Raw genomic sequence first — 12,058 nt, forward strand, 5'->3', positions numbered from 1 at the left:
AGTTCGGGACGGCGCGACTCAGCCCCGCAGGCTCCTAGATGCCTTTGTCGCCCGCCGAGCTTACTCAGTGTTGTTCATGAGGTCGAGCCTGGGGTCCAGGAGGACTGAGTGCGTGTTCTCTTGAGTCTGAGTGCCCCGAAGGAGGGCCGGGGAAGGCCCCGGGGTGGAGGGCGCCGAGCTGCCCAGCGAGGGTCGCGCGAGCGTTCCCGGGCCTCTAGGTGGACCGGCGCGGTGGACCCCAGGCCCCTCGCGGCTTCCCCGCTCCCTTTTCCCGCAGTCGTCACCAGCGCTAGCGTGGAGGGAGTCACCGTGGAGCCGAAGGGCAGAGGTGAGGATTTCAGAGGGATGCCGCCTGCTGGAGAGAAAAAGGGAGAAAGGCTGCCCTCTGGCTGGGGCAGGCTCAGTAAGAACACACAGAATGTCTCCTACGAGTTGATCTCACTTTGGGGTTTAAGGCCCCGACCTGCATTGCCCTGCCGGTCTTTCGGGTGCCCTGCCGTCTCTAAGTTGATGTATGCCTTCTTTGCCCACGAAATCGACAGATCTGAACATTTGGCTTTTTGATAATGACATTTGTTCTCACAGGAGCCCCGTAAGGCTATTGTAGAGGAAGGAGAATATCCAAACGGACCCATTTGGCAGATGGGGAAAGTGAGGATTTGAGAAGTCACAGGATTTGTTTAGTGCCCTGGATTTTTTTTCCCACATGGCCCATTGCTTTTCTGAGAAAGCCAGTATTCAAAAAGAATTTAACTAGTCTTTCATCCTGTAAACCTGGGATAGAACAGGAATGACTCATTAAGTGAGGCAGGGATTGACATAAGCGGGACTCCGCGTTTATTTTGACTGTCACTCAGCAGATAAGATATATAAATAAATATGTCTTTAAGTGTCCAGGATCTTACAGCAATGTTCTGCTGGAATTTAAACCCAGAGTAGCGGTTTCATGCATTGGAGAAGGAAATGGCAACCCACTCCAGTGTTCTTGCCTGGAGAATCCCAGGGACGGGGGAGCCTGGTGGGCTGCTGTCTGTGGGTTCGCACAGAGTCGGACACGGCTGAAGCGACTTAGCAGCAGCAGCAGCAGCAGCGGTAGGAAATTCCATGGTCATGGCTGTCTTGCTTCAGAGATGTTGTGGAATTGTCCGTTGGTTCCCTGTGTTGATTCTTCCTAGGTAACAAGTAGTTGTGTCTGGCAGTTTCTGGGAGTTTACTGCAAACAAGAGTAGTCACCCTGGTTCCTGTTTCTATTTATAGGGTCACTTTCTGAGGATTCAGACCTTCCTCAGGCTGGAAACCCCAAAGAAAATGGCCTGACCACTGTGCTGCTGACCCGGGCATCCCAGGTGGGTTTAAATTTCTTATTTTTTTCTGTTCTCGGGACATGAATATGATTTCCAGCATTGTTATGGATTTGCTCAGCCCTGATTCCTAGCCCACTGGCTTCATCCTGATAAACTGATGAGTGATGAACCTGATAGTAATTGCTCCTGTCTTATGCAGAACTTTCCCTCCTGGCGTGACTTCTCTGTCTGCTTAGTACTAGGTGTGCACACGCTCTTCTGTGCTGTAATTGGCCTGCTGGTGAGATGCAAAGGAATAAAAGCCAGTTGCCTCTGCCTCCTGAAGTTTACTGAGGAAACAAGGTATAGATAAGGAAGACAGTTAAACAGGGGCTTCCCTGGTGGTCCAATGGGTAAGAATCCACCTTGGGATACAAGGGACACTAGTTGAATCTGTGGTCAGGGAAGATCCCACGTGCCTTGGGGCAACTAAGCCCTTGCACTGCAACTAATGAGCCCATGTGCCACAACTACCAAAGCCTGCACACCCTGGAGCCTGTGCTCTGCAACAAGAGAAATGACCACAATGAGAAGCCCTCACACTGCAACTAGAGAGTACCCCTCGCTTGACACAATTAGAGAAAGCCTGCATGCAGCAACAAACACCTAGCACCCCTAAAAAATAAATAAATATTTTTTAAAAAATAATTAAACAGCAAGAAGAAATATTTATTTTTCTAAATGCAGAAAATTTTAAATACTGAAATTACTAGTACAACAAAGCATTATGCTCCAGTTAAAAATAAATTAATCAATTACAAAAAATTTCACTTCTGACCACAGACTATACATTGCCTTGCAAGAGTGGTGGCCACCAAAAGAACATCATTTCCTTTCATAAGTTGTGTACAAGGATTTAATTCTTGACTGTAAGATAGTAAGATTTTTAAATAAAGAAACTTTTCAAAATCAAAAAAAAGAAATAAATTACTAGTACAGACAAGTCATCATAGGCCTTGAAGAGGTTTTCCATGCTCTAGAGTATTTGGGGGGGGAAGTGCTGGCATAAAAGCTGCATTTTGAAAGACAAGAGAGAGTACATAATTGGAAAATAGAATATAGGAATATTCCAAGAGAGAGAACAGCTTTGGATAAAAGTCTCCAGGTGATGAGACGGTCAGAGATTTTCAGAGGAAATGTGTGTTACTGTGGAGTAAGCTGGATGGAGTGTGGTGAGAAAAGCATATGCCTGCTGTAGCCAGACCACAGGAAAGTCTACACAGGATCTTTTTTTAACTTTTTATTTATTTTTTGAAATTTATGGTCGGTTGTGCTGGGTCTTTGTTGCTGCGCTCGGGCCTTCTCTGGTTGCCACAGTGGAGGCCACTCTTTGTTGTGGCACACGGGCTTCTCATCGTGGCGGCTGCTCTTGTTGCAGAGCATGGGCTCTAGGTGTGCGGGCCTCAGTAGTCATGGCTCAGGGGCTCGGTAGTGGTGGTGCACGGGCTTAGCTGCTCCTTGCTGTGTGGACTCTTCCTGAATCAGGTATCAAATCCGTGTCCCCTGCATTGGCAGGCAAATTCTTAACCACTGGAAAGGGTTAACCACCCTTCCTAACCACCAGGGAAATCTCACACAGGATCTTATTCCAAAGACAGATAAGGCTCTATGAAAGTTTTTAGAGTCCCAGCAAGACAAAACATGCCATGACTGATTAAACAGAGAAGATGAGTCAAGGTGCCCTGTAGCATCTGGTGCAGGACCCTGGGAGAACAGCACACCTTGCGGTAGAGGCACGGGGACTGCCCGTCATCCTCATCCCCGCCTCACAGCATGCAGGTGCTGACGATTTATGCAAAACTCTGGGAGGAAACACCAGTACTGATTCGGACCTGAATGGGTAGATGTCTGTCAGAGGAGGAGAAGTAGGTGACAGGATGAGATGTTTGGGTGGCATCACCAGTTCAGTGGACATGAGTTTGAGCAAACTCCAGGAGACTGTGAAGCACAGGGAAGCCTGGCGTGTGCGGTCCATGGGGTTGCAAAGGGCCCGACACAACTGAGAGACTGAGCAGCAACAGCTTTCAGAGGGAAGCGGGGAGATCTGCTGTCTACTGGACAGTGCGTGGTCGGTTTACTCACCCTCCAGGCCCCACACACACACACTGAGCAGCACTTCCCTCCAAAAATGAGTTTGATTGCTGAGGTTTTCTCAGAACTAAAGCCTGTAAGGAAGTGCTAGGTAGTCTGTCCCTGCTACCTTGCTTGTAAAGAAAAGACACGGTATGAATTATATTGCCTGTGCTGAACACGCCTGAAGCATATGACCTTAAGGGACCCTAACTTAAAATGGGAAGTAATTTCATAGTTAGAAAATAGTGTTAGAAAAATAGTTAACTTATTTTGAGCAGAGAATATTCAAGTAGGTAGTTCTTTTAACTTTATTTCATTATGTGAATTACTTTACCAGTTGTTTTTGGAGGATATATATACATATGTGTGTGTGTGTGTAGTCATAATTGGGGCTTAAAATGCTGTTTTATAAATAAATCTGTATGTGTAGCAAACATCTTAATTTTTTTAATATATACACACTGAACAAACTTTTTAGCCAGTCCAATACATTTATATTCAAGGGGCTATGGCAAAAGGGGTGTTTCAAACAAACCCATAACTGGTTCATTTGCTAGCATCCCAGGGATTGGTCTGTTTCAGTGTGTCTCCTTTAACTTGAAGTTGTATAGAAAAAAATTTTAATAGAATTAGAAAAATTATGAGACATTTGTCGTTCATGAACAGATTCAGGTTCAAAGGAACATTACCTACCCTGCTCACTCTCCCTACATTTGAGTGAACAATCTAAACTTTTTGCCTGTCATCTAGGTCAAGGGAAGGTAAAGTAAACATTTCTGCAGTGTTTGCAACATTTGATAAACTTCCGTTCCCCTCCCACCTCTGTCCCCATGCACACTTTCATAGAACACCCCATTTAAACTTGTTTCTGTTCATTCTTGTTCAAATGTTCCTCCTTTCAACTCCCTGACAGATAATTTACAGTGTTCCTGCTCTGTGCCAAAGACTAGGGCTGCTTCATTGAGCCAAATTAAACCTGGTCTCCACTCCTGTGGAGATTAGTGTCTAATGGGACAGACAGATGTTCATCACAGAGTCCTCTCACCATGTGCTTAACGCAGGAAAAGGGAAAACCCATGGTGCTGCAACCTAGAGAGTCAGGGAAGGCTTCCCTGAGCTGAGAGCCAAAGTGTGAGGAGTATCAAAATAGCTGAAAGGGGGACTTCCCTGGTGATCCAGCGGTTAAGACTCCATGCTTCCAAAGCAAGGGGCACAGGTTCAGTCCCTGGTATGGAAACTAAGATCCCCGATGCCACATGGCATAGCCAAAAAATTTTTAAAATAAATGCAGTTTTTTAAAAAAACAGCTGAAAGTATGGGGCAAAGGGGGCACTTTCAGGAACAGGAAGCAACGTGTATAAAGGGGCAGAAGTAGCTGTGGTCCACATTTCAGGCAGCCACCAGCTGGAGCACAGAGAATACAGGAGGAGTGGAGTGAGATGGGATAGAGAATAGATGGTGGGGCTGGGTGGTAGAGTAGTCAGACTGATTGGGGAGAAATGGCAAAAACACTGGGAACTCATAATAATTGGGGCTTAAAATGCTGTTTTACAAATAAATCTATATACTGTGACACGTGTAGCAAGCATCCTAATTTTTTTTTAATATATTGGACTGATTATATTGTCAAAGGAAAACTAGAAGGAAAAGTAATTCCTATTTATTGAAGCTCTTGTGTTTTTAAACCCTACCATAAAGAAAGTGCTTAATTTATAATTATATTTCCTCTATTCTCCCACGTCTACATAGTAAGGATTTCTATAGTTCTATCATTTAACTTGTCGATACATAAACTAGGAACTTGGTATCCTCGGATTTTACCCTGAAGATGTTCCTTCCCAGCTGCAGGTTATATTCGATTCTGGTGCATGGAGGTCAGGAACGAATCTGTGGTTGTAAATACATCAGTGTTGCAATGGTAGAGGTCATTTTGCCTAACCTTCATATTCTCCCTGTCTTCCTTCTCCTATGCTATCTTCTTGAGTCCTACCCAGAGGCTTCTGGTAGGAGGTCCCTTGGTGAGCACTGATGTGGTTGGTTTTCAGGGATCGATGATCAGGGACATGGCCGAGGCTCTCACCCAGTGGGAACAGCTGAACCCTCCGCAGGGAGGCGAGCCTGAGAAGCCTAGAAATCTGGTCTTGCTCGGTAAGCAGCACTCCCACCCCACCCCCACCCTGTGAAATTACCCAGTGTGGTACCTTGGCTTCCTCAGTTCCTAGGAGCTCTGAGGTTCTTAGATGCAATGATTCCTAATCCTGGTGTAAGGCAGGTATCTGCTACTCTTTGTTTCTAAACACAAGCTTAACGCTTCTAGAATCAGAAATGAACACCTTTTAAAAATTGTATTTGCCAAGGCAGTAGCCATCCTTCTTCCCTATTTCTTGACTGAGGATGCTGAGACAAAGTTCTAGGAGAAATACCTCTTAAGAAATGGGTGTGGAGAAGGAATGGCAACCCACTCCAGTATTCTTGCCTGGGAAATCCCATTGACACAGGAGCCTGGTGGGCTATAGTCTATGGGGTCGCAAAGAGTTGGACACTTGGCAACTAAACAACAGCAAATATTATCAAGCAGATTGTGAATTGGGAAGTATTTCTTCATGAAAATGGTACATAAAATGGAGAGTGAAGTGACCTAGTAATATGGAATAGAGAATTTTATAAGAAATTTGTATAGAATAATAGTTGCAAATATTCAAATAATAAATCTGTGGCTAAAGGGGAAAAAAAAGGAAATGGGTGCTTATTCTTTTAATAGGGAGAGGTGAAAACAAGTGATTCACTGGTTCTGAACTCAAGTAGACCCCATATCAATCTTCCTAACTTCTTCAGAGAAATCCTGTCTTATCCTGTTCTCTCTGACAAGCAAGTCGCTAACACTGAACATATATACTGAGACTCCTTTTTCTTTCCCTGTAAACAGGGCTTCCAATTTCCAAGCCTGATGTAATCTCTCAGTTGGAGAGTGGGGAGGCGCTGGAAAGAAAAGTCTCAAAAGCAGCTAATCCAGGTGAGTGACTGTTGGAAACCATGAACAGAAAACCCAGATGGGAACAGCATCTTAGAAATGCTTGATTTTGCTAGACCCAAGGAAAGGTTAAAGTGCCATTCTCCTGGGCCTCATTGTATCTCTATGGATGATGATCTGTTATAAAATCATAGGTTTATTTTTTGGAAAACAAATACTTTCCATCCTTTCAAATTAGTTCTCTTCTCCAAATAAGGTGAAGTGAAATCAACTCTTAAATATTTATTAATAATTTGGGTACAAGGCTCTAAACCAGGCTTTTTAATATGTGCTATTTTATTAATATCTCTTCAGGATAAGTTGACTTTTTGTCTCAGACCAGTGACCATAAATTGGTCTCTGAGTTTTCCCTTGCCTTACTGTCTATCTAAATGGGGGCAGCATAGCATAGTGGTTAAGAGTGCAGACTTTGGAACCACTTTTCCTGGGTTCAAAGCCAATTTGAACTACTCATCAGCTCTAACCTCAACAGGTGAGTTATCCATTTGTTTGTTTAGTCAATAGGTTGTACTGAGCTCTTTTGCTACCCATGGACTATAGCCTGCCAGGCTTCTCTGTCCATGGGAGATTTCTGGACAAGAATACTGGAGTGGGTTGCCATTTCCTTCTCCAGGGGATCTTTCCAACCAAGGGACTGAACCCATGTCTCCTGCGTTGGCAAGTAGATTCTTTGCCATCTGAGCCATCTGGGAATTATCCATTCTGTGACTCAAATTTCCCAACAGTAAAATGGGGACTATGTAATGCAGATAACAATAGCTCTTAACTCATAGGGTAGTTGTGAGAATCAAATGAAATAGTCTAAGGGAAATGCTTAGAACAGTACCTGGCTATATGCTAAGCAGATGATAACTAAGGATTAAGTCCTGCTAACTGTTTAAAAGATTTGAGCCTGTCTCTTCTATCAAACTGGATGCTGTTATAGACCACCAGCTAATTATACTTTCCTTAATTTTTAATTTTATTTTCTTATCCTTGTCTACTTAGGCAGCATATTACTGCCAGATTCCCCACTGTGAGCTACTTAACTCTTCCAGTTCTGTATTCCTCTTCCTGCCCTCAAGACCTTTGCTAATCTACCTGCCTAGTCATTGTACCTTCTCTCTTCAACTTGAACCCTTAACACCAGACAGGCAAGTCTCTGACTACCCTGTACTAACCATGTGTTCTCTATGAATGTTTGGGGCTTTGGTTCTTCCACTCCCCTTAGCTGAAAGTCTGTTTGCCTTTAACCTGTTTCTACCTACTTGTCCTTAAAAATCCCAGCACTTCCCTGATTATATGTCATTGAGAACATTGTATTTTATTGATTTATGTCATGTAAAGTCTTGGTTGGAATGGATACTGATGACCATTTAAGCCTGGAATGTTTAAACATTGCTAGCGGCGCAGCTTTCCCCGTCCCCTCCCCCAAACTGTTACTAAGAAGTCTAGAATTTGAGGCTCAGTCTGGACTAATCTGAGTCTGTGAGGGGTTTGAACTTCTCCTCCCCACACACTGCTCGTTTTTTGAAAAAACTTGGCTCTGGCTTACTCTTTCAAGTGTTTTCAGTGTGGAGTGATCAGAGCTGCTAAGTTGCCTTTCAATTACTAATTTAATTTGTAGATCTGGACTGCCTTGAATGCTAGCTTCTAGGATTTGTGTCACACTCTGAGACAGTGGAACCAACAAAGATTTTTGTGTTAAGAGGTATGGTTTTAGAAGTTCAGTCTGCTAGCAGTGATTGGGACATACTAGAACAAGAAAAGATTGGTGGGAAGGTCAGCTGACAATGGACATTCTCAGAACGTGATGCTCTGATAAGGTTGTGACAGTGGGCAGTCCCTGGAAGACCATCCCTCTCTGATCCCAGCCCAGTCTCCACCAGACCAGGTTTGTTATCTGCTGTTTTCCACGTCACCTCTGTTTCGTTCTGTTCTATTACTCTTTCTCATTTCCTCCTCTGCTAGACACAGGACTGTTGAGTAACTGCTCACCTCTCCCTTTATGCTTCTGCACCCCTTTGCCCAGTCATCTTTCTTTTCTCATACTCTCTCAAGATTGCAAGGCTATTTGTGAGAACTTCCAAGCTCCTCTGTTCCCTGTAAGCATTTTTTGTTTGCTTCATTATTTTCCTTTCACAGCAATTATTTTTCTCCCAGTGTAAGAAATGATAACATTGTAGTTTTGTTTATTTCAGACTGGGGTACAGGACCAGAGAGCAAGGAGGTAAGCCCAGAGCAGGATATTTCTGAAGAAGAATCAACCCCTGGGGTGTTAGTAGAGAGATTTCCAAAGGAAAGTTCCAGTGAATGTGAAGATTCTTTAAAGAATCAGCAGGAAAACCATGAGAAACATTTAATACAAGAGGTTGGCCCTCAGACGAAACCTTCTGGGGAGAGAAGCTACCAGTGTGATGAATTTGGAAGAAATTTTAGTCGGAGGTCATTACTGGTCCAGCAGCAAGGAGAGAGACGACACAGCCGTGATTCATTTAAAAAGAACTTGAGGCAAAATTCAGATCTAATGAAACATGAAAAAATCTGTGCAGGAAAGAAACCTTGGAAGTGTAATGAGTGTGAGAAGGCCTTTAGTTATTACTCAGCTTTTGTCTTGCATCAGCGAATTCACACAGGAGAAAAACCCTATGAATGTAATGAATGTGGGAAAGCCTTCAGTCAGAGCATACACTTGACTCTGCACCAGAGGATTCACACAGGAGAGAAACCTTACAGATGTCACGAATGTGGGAAAGCCTTCAGTCACCGCTCAGCCCTTATTAGGCATCATATAATTCATACTGGGGAGAAACCTTACGAATGCAACGAATGCGGGAAGGCCTTCAATCAGAGTTCATACCTCACTCAGCATCAGCGAATCCATACTGGAGAGAAACCTTACGAGTGTAATGAATGTGGGAAGGCCTTCAGCCAAAGCACATTCCTTACCCAGCATCAGGTCATCCACACTGGAGAGAAACCCTATAAATGTAATGAGTGTGGAAAAGCTTTCAGTGATCGCTCAGGCCTCATTCAGCACCAGAGAACTCATACCGGGGAGAGGCCTTATGAGTGTAACGAATGTGGGAAGGCCTTTGGCTACTGCTCAGCCCTGACTCAGCACCAGAGAACTCACACTGGGGAGAAACCCTACAAGTGCAACGACTGTGCCAAAGCCTTCAGTGACCGTTCAGCCCTTATCCGTCATCAGAGAACACACACTGGAGAGAAACCTTACAAGTGTAAGGACTGTGGAAAAGCCTTCAGCCAGAGCTCATCTCTTACAAAGCATCAGAAAACTCACACTGGAGAAAAACCCTATAGGTGTAAGGAATGTGGAAAGGCTTTCAGCCAGAGTTCATCCCTTTCTCAACATCAGAAAACTCATTCTGGAGGGAAAGTCAGGGAATATGGAAAAGCCTTTAGTGAGCATTCAGCCTTCAACCAGCAAAAGAGAATTGATACTGGATAAAAGCAATGTAGATGCAATACATTCAGAACATCCTTACTGAACAATTACTATAATGCTGTGAGGGCTACAAAGGAATTAAGAATATGTTACAACAGATTTAATTGAGAAGTCATTGGTGATATGGGACATAGCTTACTCAGAATGTGAGAAAAGGGTTTTGCGTTTTTAAAAAATATCCTGACAGAGAACACTGAATTTCCCTAGGGAGAGAGGAAAATTATTTCCAACACCCTGATGTGTATGTAAGCTACCAAATCCTTGCACAAGAAACAGGGTGTGCCATGATGGAAAGAGGTCATCTTGACTGGGCTAGATGGTCTCATAATACTAAGGGGATGACATTTTAAAGGGATAAATGGTCCTTTTAGGCAAATTGAATAGAAATCAGAGGTTGGCAATTTGCATTGGCTGTCCAGAGTTGAGAGTGGTGGTGGAAGAGACGTTGTCCTTGGTCTTAAATACAAGAATTAAGTGTGTGCTCAGTTGCTAAGTCGTGTCTAACTCTTTGCAACCCCTTGAACTGTAGCCCACCAGGCTCCTCTGCCCGTGGGACTTCCCAGGCAAGAAGACTGGAGTGGGTTGCCATTTCCTTCTCCAGGGAATCTTCCCAACCCAGGGATCAAACTATCTCTTGCATTGGGAGGCAGATTCTTTACCACTGAGCCACCTGGGAAGCCCTATCTAATATATAGTCAGTTTTATTTCATCCACAGTTATCCCAAAATGTCATTTACAGCTCCACCATCCATTTTCAATCGATGATAACACATTGCATTTTCTTTGCCCTACCTCTGTAGGCAGCTTCAGTCTAGAATGATCTTTCAACCTCTTTTTGTCTTTCATGACATTAACATTTTGAGGAGTCAAGGCCAGTCATTTTGTGGAATGTCCCACAGTCTGTATTTTCTGATTATTTTCTCATGATTAGAACCAGATTAAGCATTTTTAGCAAGAAAGCTACCTGACTTGTGTAATCCTCAAATCATATCAAGAAACTCAAAATGCCAGTTTGTCCTGCTGTTCCTAATGCTAAGTTTGATTACTTTGTTCACGTTTGTCCAGATTCCCTCATTATAATTAATCATCTCTCCTTTTCGACTTAATAAGTCACCTGAACGTATTACTTCCCAACAAAAGTTCACCTCGTGTTTTGGACTCCATTGAAGATCCTTGCCCGAATCAGTTATTACATTCTGCATTGGTGCTAAGTCCCTTCAGTCGTGTCAGACTCTTAGTGACCCCATGGACTGTAGCCTGCCAGGGTCCTCTGTCCATGGGATTCTCCAGGCAAGAATACTCGAGTGGGTTGCCATGCCCTCCTCCAGGGGATCTTCCCGACCCAGGGATTGGACCTGCACCTCTTATGTCTCCTGCATTGGCAGGCGGGTTCTTTACCACGAGTGCCACCTGGGAGGCCCAGCTATCTTGTATGCACCAGTAATTTGTTCTTTTCCACTGACAGTATAGTATTCCATTGTATGAATATACTACAATCCGTTCTACTGTTGACAGATATTCGAGTTGTTTCTAATTTGGGGCTATTATAAATATAACTGCTATGAACATTCCTGTTAGGCCTATGCTTTTCTGTTGAGCATATACCTAGGAGGAAAATTCCTGAGTCATGGAGCAGACATATATTTAGCTTTAGAAGATAATGTCAAATGGTTTCCAGACAACTTTTACCAATTTAAAACACCTCTGTCATTAAAACATGAGCATTCCAGTTTGTCTACACTCTAATTTTAGTCTTTAAATTTTTTAACAATCTGGTTCACGTGCAGTGGTCTCTTGTGGTGGTTTTAATTTTCATTTTTCTGATAACTAATGATACTGATCACTTTTTCAAATGCTAATTGAACATTTGGATATCTCTTTTTTAAGTGACTGTCTTACCAAGTCCAAGCTACTATGGCTTGCCAAAATAAATTGAGAGACAAGTTGTTCGAACAAGGAGTAATGACTTGTTCAGAAAGCCAGCAGACCAAGAAGATGGTAGACTAATGTCCCAAAGAACCATCTTCCCTGAGTTAGAATTCAGGCTTCTTTTATACTAATAGGTGAGGATGTAAAGTCCTGATTCTGGCCAGACTCCAGTGCAGACTGTTAATTTCTTCCTGCCTGCAGCCATTCACAGGTGGGTATGGTCAGGATGTTTAC

At 43.5% G+C, this 12,058-nt stretch overlaps 1 protein-coding gene across 2 annotated transcripts; it reads left to right on the forward strand.

Moving 5' to 3' along the window:
* On the forward strand, nt 1-10,380 carry LOC120883525 (zinc finger protein 501-like). 2 transcript variants are annotated; one of them, XM_040267558.1, is made up of 5 exons: nt 1-328; nt 1,258-1,346; nt 5,462-5,564; nt 6,343-6,429; nt 8,628-10,380. In XM_040267558.1, exons 3-5 carry the CDS (start codon nt 5,468-5,470, stop codon nt 9,896-9,898), a joined length of 1,455 nt encoding a protein of 484 aa, XP_040123492.1. In that variant the 5' UTR covers nt 1-328; nt 1,258-1,346; nt 5,462-5,467; the 3' UTR covers nt 9,899-10,380. The 2 variants fall into 2 exon arrangements, with proteins under 2 accessions (XP_040123492.1, XP_040123491.1); XM_040267557.1 differs by lacking the exons at nt 1-328; nt 1,258-1,346 and having other exon boundaries at nt 3,834-5,564.
* Nucleotides 10,381-12,058: the final 1,678 nt, after the last annotated feature.

This window comes from Oryx dammah, unplaced genomic scaffold (assembly GCF_014754425.2).
Source record: "Oryx dammah isolate SB20612 unplaced genomic scaffold, SCBI_Odam_1.1 HiC_scaffold_25, whole genome shotgun sequence".
Lineage (NCBI taxonomy): Eukaryota > Metazoa > Chordata > Mammalia > Artiodactyla > Bovidae > Oryx > Oryx dammah.